Raw genomic sequence first — 18,183 nt, 5'->3', positions numbered from 1 at the left:
CCCCTCTTTTCAGCCATTAATGGAAAGGTGTTTGGAAACTTACAGGGCCTGACTATGCACGTTGGAGATCACGTAAGCTGGTATTTGATGGGCATGGGCAATGAAATAGACATTCACACGGCACACTTCCACGGCCACAGCTTTGAGTATAAGGTAACAGGTCCTTTCCATTCCTTTCTTGCTGTGTTAAGAATGAGGCAGCTCAATACCAAGGACTGTAATCTCTGATGAAAAGTCAGATGTTACAGTATTAAGCAGGACTTGTAATTGGAGCATAAAGTTTTTATGTCCCAAACTTGCATTTGAACAACATACAGGAGACAGAGAATATCTGCCAGTAGCATCTGCCGACCGGTAACCTCACAAGTGGCTTTGACAAGGTAGCTGTGAATTTTCACAGCTGTGGTGAGAACAGGTGTAGTTTTCCTTCATAACCACTTAGTTGCTAGTTTGTTAATATTTTAAGCATGAAGTGGATGTACAAATTGATGTTTCTATAGAAATGACATACAGTAGATGTCTTTTTATTCAACTGTGATTTAAAAGTTTGGTAGGAATATGCATAAAAGGTAGCTTGATACTGCCATCTGGTAACGCCACACTGTTTAACCATTGTTTCTTTTCGCCCTGAAGCAAACAGAGGTTTACCGAGCAGATGTCTTTGATCTGTTCCCTGGATCATCTCAAACTGTGGAAATGACCCCCCAGAACCCTGGAACCTGGCTATTACACTGTCACGTTACTGACCACATCCATGCGGGCATGGAAGCAACCTACACAGTGCTCCCAAAGGAAGGTAAGAGCTTACCTATCTCAGTAACGTTAATTATACTTACAGATGCAGAATGGGGCTCACAGACAGGCCAGTGTACTTGGAACCAGTTCAGGCATCCAGCAATATTTCATGGCTTAATATTGATGTCTGGAGGCCAGAACATTGCAAACTATTCAATCATACTTGCCTCAGCGCTGCTGCTCAGAAAACAGAAGTAGCTAAAGGACTGTTTGTTAACTGACTATTGCTTCAGCTTCCCATCAATGAAACTATAATGACACATTTTTATTTAAAAAGAATCCTTCAAGAGACAGAGTATTTCTGTACCCACAAAGTGCCGGCAGTGTCAGACTCCCTCTCAATCTTCATTTAAAACAAAAAGAACAGTTGGTAAATAAAGCTGAAGTTATCATCCCTAACAGCTAAAAGTACTGAAAAACTAAAATAGTGTTTCCTTTCTAAAGGCCATGTTTTAGCTTTACAGACACTATTGCCTTGCTTTAGCAATATTACCTGTGAAAAAACTTGAATCTTGAAGAATTTTGGAAGTTCTTGTTTCTACAAAGTTAATACAATTTTAAAAGCAACACATCCCTATCCTCAAAAGACAGAGCATAATAGGTATGCATTATAGCTAATTGAAAGAAAGAGAACAGTAGGAACATTTCAAAATGCGTGTATACGTATACAGATATACAACTATATAATGTACATGTGCATCTGTACTAAAACCAGACTGGAACGTTAAACACAATCTAGTTCTATTTTATAAACCATTTTGATTTTCAGAATACATTGTACCAAACTTGCACAGATAATAAAAAGGTTGACTTTAGAGTATGCAGAAAGAGACGTAGAAACAGACTTTAACTTGTAGAAGCAGTATGTTAGATTTTCCATAGTTGGCCATCTAAAGTGCATTAACACGTACCCTTCGGTGCATTTTAAAGCTCTTTTTAAATCTGACTCACAATGTCGAGAAGGTACTGGGATCCATTGCTCTCATTTTGGACACTGTCAGCCATATGCATAGACTATTCTTTTGATGAAATGCACGTAACAAAAGCTATTTTCCCCCTTACAGGCAAACAGTCACTATTCCCAAGATTATTCAGTCGGTTCAAGTCTAACAGCACAGCAGGCACACTAGAATGATGAAAACATTTTACCACAGTGATTCTCCAAGGTCTACTACCTTCAGTGAAGCATGTCTTGAGAAATACTATCACCTGGACAATTCATCTCCACGTGTGTTTTGGAAGATTTCATTTGGTGGACCACGGCTAACAAAAAGGCCATAGACCAAGAGAGCTGAATAGATGTAACAGCTCACAAATATCTTTTTCTCTAAACAAAAATAATATCTTGCCAGCTAAACGTATTCTATGTGATGCCTAATGCATGTTATTATTTAGCTGCTGAGAAACGTGGAAGAGCCAAATTAAATGTACCATCTTTTTTTCTTTCTTTTTTTCTTTTTTTAAGTTTGTAAATAACCCTGTGTAACAGCAAAATTTGTTTTAGGTATCTGCTGTCACATTTTACTAGTCAGATATGTTAGTAGTTGTTGCTTGGAAAATAGGAATTTGGTTATCACTTTATCCATAGGTTCACACTTAAAATATATACACTATTGTATAACTGAACAGCTAACAAAATAGTTCTATTATTTCTGTTGAATTATTTTGTAATTTTTATCCAGTAACATCTTCCAAGATAGTGAATTTAAAAGATGCAATGGCTGAGGGATCATGATTGCACAAGATCTTTTTGGTTTTCGGTTATTAAAATTATTACAAGACAAAGTTATGCTGAAATAAGCCTGACGAAATACAGACAGTGAAGGGCAAAATTTGATGACTACTACCTCAGAGCTTTGCTCTGACAAATCTTAAACAACTCCTGCAGTGGAGTCATTTTGCTGTTAGGTACGTAGTGCAGACCTACGCAAATTAAGCTTTTCTTGACAGATCGAAGCAGCAGCATTAGTGCATGACTGATGCTGGTCAAAAATGAAAGCAGTAAGAGCAGGTATCGTCATGGCATCCAGGTGTGTTTTAATAGCCCAGCTCCACGTCTGTTAGACCTGTGTCAAGCAAGAGGGAGGGATGTATGGAACAGGCAGGCAAAGCAAAGCATTTGGGCTTTACAGCTACTAGAACAAAGGAAGTTGCTGCTCTGTAACAAGCCTACATCGCTTTGGCCTTTTTTAAGGTAGAAGGATGCTACTGAAACCAGCATAATCCCTACTAGCCATTGATTTTTTTTTGAATGCTACATAGGTAAGTTAAACTATTTTTTCTTTTCCTTTTTTTTAAAATATCTTTTACTTGCAATGTAGATGATCTCTTCTGACTGACTCCTACATGTTTAAGTGAATTACAACTTCAGGGAAAATGGATTTGATATACTCAATGTCAGCTAATTAGCCCTTTAGATGGTTATGGAATCATAGAGTCATTGCTTTATTTGTGGTAGATTCTCCAAAAACCAAACTGCATTCATAAGAAGGTCATAAACATTGTGACAGTTCATTATGAGTGAATTACAGCTAAAGGAACAAAAGGATGTTTCATGCCCAAAAGAAAGACAAACATCAGTACACACATCCACAAGTACCTGAGAGACTTACCAAAAACCCTAGAAGAAATAAGTTTTCAGCTGGATTTGTGGCCTAGTGATACTTCAAATACTTGCCTATTGACATGTAACAGGAGAAGGAAAAAAAAACAAACCAGCAAACAAGCAGCAGTCTGTGTATTCCACTCCCCTTGGGAACACTTCCATTTCTCTTTGATTTATGGCCTTTTTTTGTGAATCGCTAAATGAAAACATTTTCATCGTTAACACTTGCATGGGTATGTAATTAAGATGACAGAGCAGCTGACTGGTTTTGCCAGCTGGAATTCAAGGGAATGTTTATGTTGCAAAACAAAGTCAGTGGAGCTGAATTCCACCCGGAAGAGTAAGGCACTTACTTTTACCCACACAGTTAGACACATGCCTCAGCTTAAACTCCTCCCTAGGTCAGGGATCCAACTAACCAACACAGAATTAGTCTCCCTGCTTTACTTTCGGTGAACACTGTATGTCCAATTGTACTGTACGGTCTGTATTTCTAGCTGCTTTGGCTGTAAGTTCACCCTCACTGAGAAGATGAGTGATCCTGCCTAACAGTTAATAGCTATGTTTTTACCAGTCCAACCACCATTCTACCCGGCAAGAATTCTGGTTTGCTGACCTTTGTCAGAGTATAATAGTATTAGCTTCAAAACAGATGCTTTGCCTCAGACAACAGCTGTCATTCAATAGCTGTCATAAGGTTTCCACTGAGAAATAAGGTGATTTATGTGAGGGGAGTCCCACGGTACCTTATATGTAATATACGGTTTGTTTCATTTACTTTTTTATTCCAGCACATTCTTTGTATTTGAGTGCATAGTAGAACTTGACTGGTTTAGGTCAGCAGCTTCCTCTGGCTGCAGTGCAGAAGATGTGGCAGGAAAAATGCTGCAGTTCCATCCTCTGGTAGAAGACGGAGGAAATCCCTTAGTTCCAGTTCCATTGCAACAACCGATAAAGTTTCTGCTCACAGCAGGGGAGAAAATCTTGTTTAGGTATTTTGGTTTTAGAACAAAGAAATGAAAAAACATTAACAATGTAATTACTAATTGAAGTCATCAAATTATCTAAACGTTGCAACTGGAATGAAATTTGAGACACACCCATTTGGGGGCAAATACAACTATAGGAAATCTCAAAAGTAAACCGAATTATGTCTTGGATTGAAACCATATCTCTATCTTGACTCATCAGGTCTACACGTGGCACTAATGCTTATGGAAATCTAATCTAGTACTTCACCTTTTGTATCAAATGCAAAGGAAGGCCTGGAAATCTATATAGTACCCTAACTCGGCACTGTCGGTAAAATGGGATGTTCCACAAGGAGCTTCTCAGACCAATCTGTTTAACATTATATTCTTAAGCAATTACAGCACAGTTTCTGCATGAAAACGTTTCAAAAGAAAAACTGCTAGCACTAGAAGCTACAGCACTAGAAGCTAGAACTTTGTGATAGAGCATGGCAACCCGTGCTGCACAATGCAACGCCGTGATGCTGCTTTCCTGCCATCAGGCATTACATTGGCTTTTTTTTTTTTCAATGTATGTGCTTTATTCAATCTTCTTATTCTGTCAAAACAAACACACTGGCCCCTCGGCTACACACAGTATTACTGACTTCCTACAAGCATGTAATAGGACTACGTCAAATACCAGGGTTGGTTTCTCTATTTCTAGTAGTAATACATTGTGGGCTTTTTCTGTCTGTGACCGAATTATCAATACACACTTCAATAGCCACTGGGTTATCAACAGTAGCATGTTAGCTGTCATTGCTTAGAACCATATAGTCACTTAGCCTAGAAAAAAAACAATTACTATGTATTAACTATATAGAAACAATACGATTCCAACAATTTTACTGTTTTCACTACAAAATGAATGCCATGATTTTCATACGAGGCAAGACGCTGTACCTTGCAGAATCCTCTGCTAGTGACTAGCAAGCCCGCTTGAGCTGCATTAGTTGAGCTGCATTAGCTTAAACCATAGAAAAAGGTCCCCTTTTTTTTTCCAAATTATCACATCAGTACTCCTTAGCCTGAACCGTATTTAGAATGTCAGATGACATACAAAGGCTTCTGGAGTTGAGTTGCAATCAATTGATTTACCTTTCAGTGATGAAATAAGAACAGGGCAGTCATTTCCAGCAAGTCTGCTTCTCTTGCAAAGTTCAGGAAGCAGCTTGTTCCACCACAGAACCTAATCCACAAAAAAACACAGCAAAAGTGTAAATTAACAAGGACTGCAATTAAGAGTATGAAAGATCTGCTAAAAAGACACTGAACTAAGCTCAGATGTGTACAAATACAGGAAGGTTATGATGAACTCAATAATTAAATTTATATAATGCTTTGAAACGCAGTGGGTTTGTACATGTTCTATTTTTTCATTTTTAGTGCGATCTTTTTCTGTTCAAAAATTTTTGCACAGTGGCCCCTAGTGCCTCTACAGATAAAAGTTTATAAGAGAAAAAAAGTCACATAATTAGCAAGACTGATGCAGTCAGGTAATTAAGGGGTTTTTTTCCCCCTCCAAACAGCTCCATGCAAAGTGGTGAACAGCATTACTATACAAACACTGCTCTGTCTCCTGACGTAATCTGTCTACTTCCAACAGCTGTAGTAGTGAATTATGTTTTGTGTATAATTTTGCTGATAAGAATTGAGAGAGGGGAAGGGATTTCTTTCCTTCTCTAAATGTGGTAACTCCTCTTCCACCTGTGTTCAGATTCAGTACTGCAACCTCACATTCAACTCTGTAACTAACGGGGAAACAATCAACAGAACTATTTTCAGATCTGAATAAAAAGCACACATCTGGTTTTGAACAGAGTTCCAGTACGTCCACGTGGTAGGGAATCACCTGTGTACAATTAATCGAGTAGCTGTGATGGGCAATGGAAGTAAACTCCTGTGCTCCCGGAACACTGGAATAAAATCAGTTCCAACATTAAAACTGTACAGAGGCCTAAGGGCAAAATGGGACATAAAGAACATAATCTTTCCACTAGTGCACCAGTACCATTCTGATGTTATAAGGTCAGATGATGTCACCAGAACACACGAAGAACATACTTCAGTGTGATTTTATTTGAGAGATGATGTTCTCTTATTAGGTTATCACTAAAATTCCATGTTATACAACACTGTCAAACAATTTAGAACACCGATGAGTGAGAAACTAGCTAGTTTTTCATTTACAGTGGAAAAAGAACATATTGCTCTCCCTTTTCTGAGTCACACTGCCATTTGAAAAGACTATGCTTTAAATTACTAGAATGAATACAAGAAGTCACAGAAGAAACTGCGAAAAAAATAAAATCCATTAAAATTAGTAGGGACTGAGTTATGGAATTTAAATGTCAAGCAAGAGGTTCAAAGCAAACTAAGCAATTTACTTTGTCTGAAAGCTGGGCTATTTGATCCATCCACAGTCCATCTGTACACAATAGCATTTTAGTTAGGGGGAAAAAAAAAAAAACCTAAACAAAAAATACTGAACAACTTTAACAAAAGTAGCTCACCCGATTGTCATCTTTCAGCTCGTGCTGAGCATATAAGACAGCTGCATCAGGACACCTCTGGAGAAGGTGGTCAATGGCTTCCTCGTACTTGCCTAGACGGGTGCTGCAGAGAACACGGATGGTGAGGCCGACATTGCCAGCCTCTGTCAGAGGCTCCAAGACAGGCAGAGCTGAAGCTATATTGATCGACTGACTACATAAAAGAGACTGAAGACAAGAAGAAAGAGTATTGTTTGGATTTAAGACAAACTTTGCAAAAAAATGCTAACCATAACCTTAGAACAGAAATCGGAATAATTTTGAAATAATACTTCCATTAATAAATGTTACTGAAAACGGAGAAAGCAAGTTTAGAGTGGACTGCAAATGTAAATACAATTGTTATCAACATAACTCGTCAGTATTTTTTTCTTCCATGATTTCAATGGCCCTTTTAGTTCAACTCGGATAACTTGGGAAGGAAAGAAGAGGGGAGTCTGCTGGAGAAAGTTGTTCATACATACATGAATATTTGCAGAACGGATCTAAGCTGTAAACAGCAAGATTTAAGGGTTTCATACCTGTAGTTTTGAGATATCTTCATGGTAATCTTTATCAGATGGAGAGCCCACTGACATTATGGAAGTTACCCACGGGAAAATCAACCCAAAATGATTACAGGAGTTTATCTATACAAGAAAGAATCAAGTTGCAATAAAAGAAATGTTTCTGTTAGTGACAGTTCTATGTGAAACCCACCACAAGTGAAGAAAATTTTACTCTCAAAGAGCATAATTTCAAATAGCAGCTATTCTTTCTTTTGGTTCATACAATTTAGTAACAAACAAACTGAAAACTTCTATTTAATTCTGTATTTCAGACTTCCCATTCAGAGTCCTTTAAGATTCATCATTCACACATTTTTCTGATCTAGTCAGCTTTGTACAACTGCAAACACTCCACCTGACAAACTCTCACCGTCTCATTTTAGCCCTCATTTCTATCCAGAGCCGAGATTCCTGTTGGAAGTATACTTGCAAATGTCCCCAAAGAGGAGGAATTTCCAGAGCCAGCAATACCTATTTGCTAACTGCACACTCCCTTATCTGCTTTCAGTCTTGCTTCTTTTAAGACATTCAACTGTCCAGAATTAAATTACTAAGGATAGTATTTGGAGGGACGATGCAGTCATAAAACTTCCTCTGAGTGGCATACTTACCAGATCCTCTGTTGTTTTCAGTGGCTTAGTCTCCGGAAGTTGCTTCATTGATATTCTCCAAACATACTGAGAAGTAACCCTCAATAAAAGCTCCTGAAGTATTTCTTCCCGAGAGCACACTACAAGGAGAGCTTCCCAGAAATCCACTAAGAGCTGAGGAACAGTGTTTTCACTGCTACTACACAACATCTAAGAACAATAACGTTAGAAGACAGCAAGTTAGCACAGACTACGGTAATTATTAGTAGCAGAAGTCCTAAGAGTTTTACTAGAAGCAGAATTTTGGTTCCTTCTTTGCCTTGATGTATTTCTAACGGATGTGATTCTACATAATACAGTGCTAGGCAAAGTAAAAAGTTCATGGAATGATTTTAAGGTAATAAATTCTACACAATAGATTTGATTTCTTCTTCAAGATTTACTCCACTGCCAGAAATGTCAGCACACTGTCAGCAAGTATTTAGAGACTGTGAATTTGGAGGATTTTATATATGCCAATAGCCAAGCACATGTCTTTGAAAGAAGAATCTAAAGGCCACGATAAGAGATGCTGTGTAGCTCAGTTGGGTATAACAGTAGGAGCCAAAAGAGAGGTGCTTTAAGGTCTGGTGTGTCAGCAAAAAGGACTCTTCCTTGGTTTCCAATCGGCTTTAAACAACACTACTTGTTCTAATTTGAGTTTCACAACTTGGTATTTCTGATACAGGTCTTTCACAGTAACAGATACAAGACTGCAACACACCTACATTGAAGAACACATGGTTTTAATCAAAACAATGTTATTCATTGTATAGAAAATAAAAAGGTTTGTCTATTCCCAAAATAAATAAAGAAAACTTCAGTGACACCAGAAAAACTATTCTATTTATCTTTCTTCTTAGAAACTGCAGAGACCCACTCTTCTTCTAGAAATTTATACAGAACATCAGAACATTATGTACCTTCATAGTTAAGTCTGATTCTTTAGTTTAGAAGTATGTTTCAATCCTAATGATTTCTTCAAAAGGAGCTTATGGAAGTGATTTATCTAAATTCTGTTAAATTCCAGTAGCCTTAGGAAGCCCAGTTACTAGGAAGCCATTGAAAGACCTCTGAGATCAGGGTATTCTCCATTCAAATGACAGGGTCAAAACAAAGAACTTAACAGAATTTTTTTTTTTCCATTTGATTTAACCAGTATTTCTTTCCAGAAGGTCCAGCTTCTGAGTCTGTACTCATCTATCAAGACTGGAATATATTCATCTCTCTCTCTCTGAAGAAATGCTGAAATGTGAGTGAAGGAGCAACCGAGGCTGCTTTGCTTACCCATAACAACATCACTATGAGAAAAATAGAAGAAAAAAAATGATCACAGGCCAACCTTGAAAAAGGTATCTGCTTCTTCCAGTTCAATTTTACTGTTCTCATGTAAAGCCACAGTGGCAGCCACCAGTAAACCAGGCTGCATCTCCTTCAGGTGAACAGCAAACTCAGTTGGCATAACAATTCCTTCCTTGTGCTGTCTCAAGAGTTTTGGTTGCCCAATGAAGCCACAAGCCAGTATTGTCTACAAACATAGCCAGATATATATCAGTTAAAGAATTCAATTCATATACGAGTCAACTCAGCAAACTCAGTATTTCCTCAGGCAGTGAAGTTTAGACAGATGAAATGAAGAAAAGTCAGGGGAAGGAAATAAATCCTTTCTACAATTTTTAGACTAGCTCTCTGGAGACGGAGCTCCAAACTGTGTGCCCGCGCAGTGACTCCTAAGCAATGGACCATTTGCCTGAACACTGAAAGTAACATGCTGTTGACATCTGGAATTACCATGCACATGTGAAAGACAGATTTCACTATGAAATCTAAGACATTCAATACACACAGTGTTTTGAAAAATCACTGGCCAAAATTTCAATAGACTACTTTGCTAAATTTCAATAGACTACTTCACTAAAGTAGTGAAGCTATTTTAAAAATAGCCCTGAAACAATGATCAAAATGTGCTGCGCTATGTGCAACACTATGTTGGTTCTGGATATCTGAATGCTTTTGAAGCTAAGCATGACAAGATACGATTTCTACTTTAAAGACAGTGGGAAAATGATGCCTAAGCAAATTAAATGAATTACACAGGAAATGTAAGGCATACCTAGGAGGAAAATTCAGATCTTACCCTGCTATGCATACAAACTATCTTTCCTTTCTTTATCTTTCTGAAAGTGTTATTTTTTTCTACTTTGCAACAAAATGCTTTTTAAAGGTGAGGTGCAACAGAACATTTTTTAATAGGTCAGATTAAAAAGAGGGAAAAAAAACCCCAAACCCAACACCCAAACCCCAGCCACCTTATTCTCTAAATAACATCCATGGAGTGGAATGTGTATGCTAGCTCAAAACATGGCAATTTCACTTGATCCTGCTGCAAATGGTGAGAAAGCAGGTGGTGCTGAATATCATTACTGAAACAACTCTCCACAGTTCCCACCTTGCAATTCAAAAACTGCTAGCTTTGAAAGCTCCCCAGGACTTCTCCTACCAAAGCATGATATCTAACTTTGGAACAGTTACCAGTTTATTTCAAAAGTTATTAGACGTCCAATATCTCACTCTCAGAAGAAGTCTGTATTTCAAGATCTGTCACCTTTGAATACTCAACAGTCCTGATCAACCTTAACAAGAAGTAATTTACAGACTGGTCTCAGTCTCAAACCACATGTGAACATCTACGGCAGACACTGCTTCACTAACATTTTTCCCCCAGTGATGCGGAATTCTTACTTTGACAGCACTGAAGTAGGTTCTGATCTGATCTTGATAAGGGTTAAGTGCTTTGATTCCACATAAGAAAGATGGGAAATTGTATACAGAAACTTTAGTTTGTGTGCACCATGGACATTGTGCTTCAAAAGCAATTTTATAAGGGCTGTTTGCATACAGATGGTGTTTTCATGGGCATGTCACCTATTAATTACAGGTGGAGGGGTGTAAAAATGCTACTATACAAGCCTGCCATAGTGCTAAAGAGCACTGGCTCTGCAGAGCTTGTTACACCCCAGTAAACAGCACAATTTATCAAGAATTAACAGCTTCAAAACTTTTGCTTATTTGGCAAGGCTTTGCCAAGGTAAGACTACCCTACCTGCAGGGTAAACAGTACAGTCCCAGTGTATGCCAGCCCTCGATTCTACTGTTATTGCAGACATTCAGTGGAGCCTATACAGCATATCCGGAGGAAGAGGAGTGACTGAAAGTTTCTTCTACTGTAAAACACAACTACAAGCCAAACCTACTGACTTGAGCTTTGCAAAGCATCAGTAGCTCATGCTTTCAAGCATACTTTACCTCCTTATAGGAGTCCATCTCATGTTCATACATCGTCAAGTCTCCCATTTTCAGGGCCATGAAAGCCTTAGTAAGCGTCAGGACCACTGAGGGCATAATCTTTTCTACTTTCTGAAGATACTTCATAGCTGTCAAAGGACACACATTTCTCATACAGGGGCTGCAGAGGATATGAGGCAGCTGCACAGGATCAGCAAGACAGAATATCTGGAGAACTTTATTTGCTGATTCCTATTGAAATAAAAGGCATTTGACAGTTTAGACCTTTCCTGATACAGAGTCTTCTATGGCATATGAAAGTATTGCAGTTTTGTTTGTGCGTTTTTCTTTATAAAACAGACAAGTACAGCTTAGCTATCAAATCACAGTGCCTTTCCTGCCTCTTTCCTCCCTACTGGTAAAAGTAAAGGATCTCTAACCAGCAGTGATTCAACCCATATTCTGGGGTGCGAGGAGAACATCCACCACCAGAGTGAATTGGTTCTATCAACCTGTACAACTTGGCAACATTCAAAGAAACAGTTTGTTTTGTTAGAGAAATGGGAGATGAAAAAAATTTGAGGCAGAGCGTTCCTAAAATGGAAGTGTCTCTTTGTGCAAGTGGGAACCAGATCATTGGCAATATACATCGTGATAGCCAAACCCATAATATGCTGCCTGAAAGCAGCCCGAAGCATCACAGGTGCTGCTTGCTATTTTGTCAACAAAAATGGAAAAATAAAAAGCATGTGAAAAAGAACAACTGTAAAACTAAATGAGCAGCTCAGCGTTTTCCAAATTTGATATACAGTTCTTAAAATCAGAACTAAATCAATAGATTAAGAAAAAACCAACTTGTTTATACCTTACTTAATTCTTCATTTAAGTCTTCATTAAGAGAGTGAGTTAAGTAAAATATAAATCCTTTTTCATATGTCTGTATTTTATCATCTTCTGAAACTAGTCTCTTTAAAACTTCAGTCATGGATAAACCTGACATTCTGTAGTATGGCAAAGCAAGGTGATAATCCTTTGTGTCAAACCTGCAGGCAACAGAGAGGAAGGAAGAAAAGTACAAAACACCTAAGGGCAACACTTTTGCCATCGCTCTTCGTAAGGACTGAAACAATACATCAAAGTAAGTTGCAGACAAACCAGTATCTGCAAACACATAGCTCATATTCAACATAATGTTGTATTCTGTGTTCAGTGACAATAAAGACAACCAGATACTGAAGAGATTACTAGACTTAGTTGTTTTTGTAGAACGTCAAGATTTGTAATATATATGCAATACCAACGTAAAACAGCAAAGAATGATGGATTTTCATTTTAAGGTTACATTATTGGAATCAAAAGCTCACCCGTATCACTTTGACATCTAAAACATACCTGCTGTAGCAGTCTCCTAAGAATGCACAACTTTCTCTGAATGCTCTTAGAAGTTCTTCTTTCTCATCTGATTTAAGGTAATGAGGGTCCATTATAGCTGCTCTGACCAGTAAGTGAGCCTCACTTAGAAGATGGATACAACTCTCAGTTTTCACATTTTCGTAAGTTCTACTATAATCTACCTAGAACAGACACAGGATACACTTAGGCTTCTGGCAAAAATTAAGAATATACAGGAACAATTCTAATGAGGGCAGCAGTCATTTGAAATAGCACTATGGTCTATTCATGAGAAATACATTATGTTATATTCAGCAATGACATGCATCAGAGATTAATTAACAGTACTTATTTTTAGCGACCAAACAACAAAAGCAGGAGTTGGGCAATACCATTTCTCTGTAAAGCTGAACAGTTGAAACAGTGTCTATAATATATAAATTCCAGCCAGGCTCTGACTCAGAATTTGTTCTGGATTTGGTGCTGTCAGCCTTTCTGGAACTAGAGAGAAGGAAAAGAGTTGAGTTGTCAGTGTCCAAATAAACCCTATGCAGCAAAAAAAAAACACCCACTCACTTGATACTTTAAATCCATAAACAGGTATGTTTGCAGGCTAGTAAATGCTTGAGAGTTAAGCTGTGAATTTGAGTCATAATGGCTAATAACAAAACAGCAAGAGGCATATTCATACACCAGGAACACCATCAAAACTATCTACTATGTCTTCTCCCAGGCTTAACAACAAGTAGTATCAGATACTTGCATGAAGTTAAGTAATCCAAATTAGCTAAGATGTTTACTTCTTTCTGTAAGGACTTACTGCATGTTTGCCCCTGCACCTTTATTAAAGTGTTTGCCAAGACATGGCATAAAAAAATATTTGAATGCTTTTACTCCAACACATTGGCTAGGTGTGTAACGCCCTAAGGTTGAAACACTAGGAAAACACAGACTCTTTCTGTTCTGGTTTTTTTGGTTTTAACTGTTCTGAGATACTTACATCTTTACTTTCAAATGATGGTGTTAAGTAGACTAGCGTTTGTTCAACTTGCATTCTTTACAGAAGGCAAAACATGTTATCTTCCCCAAACGCCAATTATAATCTTTGAAACACAATCGGCAGAAGAAACTGTGTTTTATACACAGAAAACTACAGTATTTTGAATTACCATTCTCCTTGATGAGCTTATCCTCATCTCCTCCTGAATAACATCTGTTCTAGGCTTTAAGAAATACTGGTTCAAATAACTCTTCAATCAACTATAGCTGTCCCACTTTTCTTAATGAACTTGAACTGACTTTAAAAAAGCAGATAACTTTTCTTGGAAAGAACCCTTAGCCAAATGTAAGACATTTTCATTTTGTGCTACAACATATTTTGTTAGCCTATAGCTTCAGTACTCCTACATATTTTTGTTTCTCAAGATAATTTTTTCTTCTTAGTAGCAGATACATTCTTAGTACTATTTTAACATTACTTATGGAAGTTAAGTTTGTTACAATCTTGAGTAACTACTTTTGTTGATTTCAAGCATTTGTCACCCTACCCTCCTTTCTTCTGTCAGTTAATACAGTAGAATTGAAAAAAATAAATGCTTGATTTCCGTTTTCACGCACTAACTAGGGAATTATTTTCAAATTTCTTGAACACCAACACCCACAAATTCAGCACTGCAGACAGAGCTATAAACACCATCTCCACAAAAGACACAAATCCTTACAGCATCCTTCTTGTAGGTTTTCTTCTTTCAGTAATATCTTCGGTGTCCGCCTTAGTCAAAAGAATTATATGGTTTTTGAAATGACAGATAGCTCTTGGTCCTATAAAAAGCTGCATTCTTAATGTGCAGACATCCAGTGCAACAGGTGGACAAGCCTATAAAGGGAAGCGATTGTTTTGTAATTTCAGTTAGTGTTTATTTTGAGTCTTTAAATACAAAAAAAGTACGGAAAAATGTAACTTCTGTTTAGTGATCTGACACTAAAAACATTCACTGACTTTCCTAACTTTGAGTGCTTCACTTAAGCAACAATAAAAATATTCATAGAACTATGATATAAATCATTTAACAATGGGTAAAAAAATAATCATTTCACTCTACATGTTCGGCTCTTGAAAATTTTGTAATACTTCTACTGTCCTACGGTTTCTTTATGTCTGCTGTCTACATGCTCAAAAAAAAATCCTTAAATGCTAACCTGAAGTACACTTCAGTCTATCTTTCCTGGTATTTTAATTAACATATATCCCAATCTTTACAATTCAACAGATTTTTACTGATAAGCTATTTAAGGAAGGGGAAAAGTCTAGACCTCCAAGGATCAAAAGCCCTCCTCCTAAAAAACATGCACTAAGTATCTGGTAGCAGACTTGTGCAAGTGTCTACACTCCTCTTAGAAAAAATGTTTTTTCAGGGATACCCGAGAGAGAGAAACATCATCAGCTGCAGTAAGGGAAAACTCTGCACCCTTCATTCAGATTTATAAAGGAAAGCACACAATTTTAAGTGATTTTAGAGATTTTGATGGTTTTGAAAATATTCTACTAATGGTCTAGACTCTTAAATGGCAGTAATAGATGGTTTCATTGAGACATTTGTAGACCATTAAAGTACAATGTACCATAGATTGAAGTAAAATATTAATTTTGGATGTTATTTTATTGGTTCAGCCAATACAAACTAACAGGATTCCAGAAGGAAACATAAGGAAACTAAGTGCCATACTAGTATTCCCATTCTTTTAGCAAGGTAACGAGAGGTGCACCTTCACAGTTGTATCAATATATGGATCCTCATCACGAGCTGCTGCTGCACTGCACCGCACTGTGAAACACTGCAGGTTCTCACTAGAGGGAAAGAAGAAACCACAATGATGAAGGAAAAAAATGAAGACTTGCAAAAATCAAGTAGCCAAGACTACAGAGAGTCAGATCTTTTTCCTTTGTAGAAATGGGCCTTGAAGCCTAAGCAGGAGGGCATGCTGCACTATCACGTGAGCCTACCCAGAGAGCTCCAGGCAGCTAAGAAAGACATATCAGGGTGCGGGGAAAGGCAGCAGCACAGAGAAACGTAGTAATACTGGCAGCAAAATTATAAATGTAGTACCTTGTAATGACGTGCAGGAACTGTGGAGTGAGAACTGCCTGCTCTGACTTCTCTGAATATTGGTAAGTAGAAATCAGCTCTACTAACTTCCCAACAGAGTAGAGATATCCAACATGAGGTAAAGAGAAAAAGCAAAAGAGACTGAGCAGTTCTCTCTTGTTCTCAGTTCCCTCATGGGCTGCCACAGAACCTCCTAGATGTAACAATAAGAAAGGCATTTTATATACCTCATAAATCAAAACCTGGCAATTCCTTTGCAAGCCTGATGCCTAAAAGAGACTATCAAACCTGCCCAGGTGGCAGACTGGTTTTGTTAGTAGCTCTTGAAGAGAAAAAGAACTACATGAAGATCAGTGTAATGGTCGGATCAGTGCATAGATCAAAAATTTGTATGTCGCGTTATCCCGTTTGGAGACATATTTAACAGAAGTGTGGATGTACCACCAAGTGAAGAAATTCTACAGACGTAACAGCATCTGAAAGTTCTAGCAGATTCATCACAACTGAGCATCCATGGATTGAATGATCAGCCTGATTAAGTTAGACAACTACTTGTGAGCTGAGATGAATGCTCATCCAGAGCTGCAGGTCCTCACTTATGGGAAAGAAAGGCTGGGAATGGCAGAATTTATTTATAACGCCACTTTGGCAGGTAAAGGCTGCGTTCAGATTCTACAGACCCTCTTGTCAATGACTGTAAATCACGACAGAACTTAAGATAGCTGGAGTTAAATAGCAAGTAGCTCATTCTCTTGAGTCGGCTGCAACTTAAACAAGGCTTTGCTACTTAGCAGACAGACAACCACCACAAACTAGGTGAGCAGTCAGTAAAGCTGATTGATAACATACAGCATTAAATTTTTCATGGGTCTGTTGGGGCCTGAGCTAGTACATATTAGTGAACCCCTAAAATCTACAGTCATCCCTTGCAGTTTTAATTAAAGCCTGGCAGAAAAGTAACCTGTATCTTAATGATGATCAAGGTTTACTACTCTGATTTCCACTGTTGACTAATGAGAGGCAGCCTAGTATCTTCTAACACTGAGAATAATTTTATTAATGTCATTTAAAGAGTGACTGTTTTGAGATGTAGAATTAATCAGTAGAGAGCTGATAAAAGCTGATTTAGTCTTCCTCTTTTGGTGTAGAGAATTGATATTTTAGTTCAAGGTTTATGCAGAACTTGAAGAAACTTAAAAGACTTCATTGTTAACAGAAGCTCGGTTTAAATCATTGAAAAGGGAGGAAAGACCTTAATTTAGAAACAAATCATACAGAAACAGTGTACAAAACAGAATATACAAAAAAGCTTATTCCTTTCCCAGGTCTCCTGTGACACAGGCCATAATACATCCATGCATATCCATATACCTGTCTGGTACACGGGAAGCAGCTGAACAGAGTGCAACTTTGTCTCTTCACAAAACCCAAAAGGCGACTGGTCAGGTGTAAAACGTCTAGGAAAAAAAATCCAAAACAACAGCATGGGACCTCAGTGAAAAATTATTATGACCTACTTTGGACAAGCAAACAGCACTAGCTATAACAGGCATAGCTGGTGTTTTAATGCTCAAAGGCAATGTGCACTCCTACTACTAAAGTAATAAGCATGGCAATACCAAGAAGTATGTGGCACAGCTAGAGACAACTATCTTGCATTCTTTCTTTGGTTGTCTACAAGACACATATCAAAGTTTGGGATCACTGGAAGACATGTTGCAATTGATCTGAGCCTCAATTTAACCTTTTTTCCCCCCCCTCCCTTTCTATTAAACTGAGCTACATGCAGCATGGTGCCACCTCCAATCCTACTTTTCTTTCCTATTATGTGTCATCCTTCTTTCTGTTTTGCTCTGGAATTCACTGCTGGACTGTGACATCAATTCTTCCTCATTTCAGATAAAACTTTAGTGGCTTTGATCACTAACAAAATAAAAAGTACAGTTTCTTAGTGCTTTACATACTTCGTAAACTCCCTTTGCTAGCTGGAGAAAGAGAAAATTTTTTCTTTTTATAGAGGTACTCAAATAAGTATCGCTTCTGCTGGAGTTGATGAAAACTGCAGAATAAATAAACCAAAGGCAGGACTGCTGATCAGTCTGGTGTGTAATCCTTTAAAGTAGGCTTCTCTAAACAACATAAGAATTTGACACAAGCTGCTTCAGAATAAGGTGTGTAAAACTCGGTTTTGCTGGTTCAGCATGAAAGTATAAAAACTGTGGGTGGTCAGGCACTAGAACAGGTTGCCCAGAGAAGT

General features: G+C 37.9%; 2 protein-coding genes across 2 annotated transcripts in view; one reads left to right on the top strand and one right to left on the bottom strand.

Annotated features, from left to right (window-relative positions):
* Positions 1-2,530, top strand: part of CP (ceruloplasmin (ferroxidase)) — a 21,019-nt gene extending 18,489 nt beyond the window's left edge. The window contains exons 17-19 of the mRNA XM_009697479.1: positions 14-160; positions 641-796; positions 2,478-2,530. Of these exons, the coding sequence (XP_009695781.1) occupies positions 14-160; positions 641-796; positions 2,478-2,530 (356 nt within the window). The remainder of the gene's footprint in view (positions 1-13; positions 161-640; positions 797-2,477) is intronic.
* Positions 2,531-4,159: 1,629 nt separating this feature from the next.
* On the bottom strand, positions 4,160-17,383 carry HPS3 (Hermansky-Pudlak syndrome 3; the record flags this gene model as incomplete). Its single annotated transcript, XM_009697468.1, has 14 exons — positions 4,160-4,360; positions 5,512-5,602; positions 6,927-7,133; positions 7,487-7,594; positions 8,125-8,313; positions 9,485-9,670; positions 11,449-11,679; positions 12,293-12,470; positions 12,820-13,001; positions 13,212-13,320; positions 14,541-14,695; positions 15,586-15,667; positions 15,927-16,119; positions 17,298-17,383. Coding segments are annotated over 14 exons (2,125 nt in total), but the record flags the coding sequence as incomplete, so codon positions are not given.
* Positions 17,384-18,183: the final 800 nt, after the last annotated feature.

Source organism: Cariama cristata, unplaced genomic scaffold, assembly GCF_000690535.1.
Source record: "Cariama cristata isolate BGI_N322 unplaced genomic scaffold, ASM69053v1 scaffold16570, whole genome shotgun sequence".
Lineage (NCBI taxonomy): Eukaryota > Metazoa > Chordata > Aves > Cariamiformes > Cariamidae > Cariama > Cariama cristata.
This window is presented reverse-complemented; position numbering and strand designations above follow the sequence as displayed.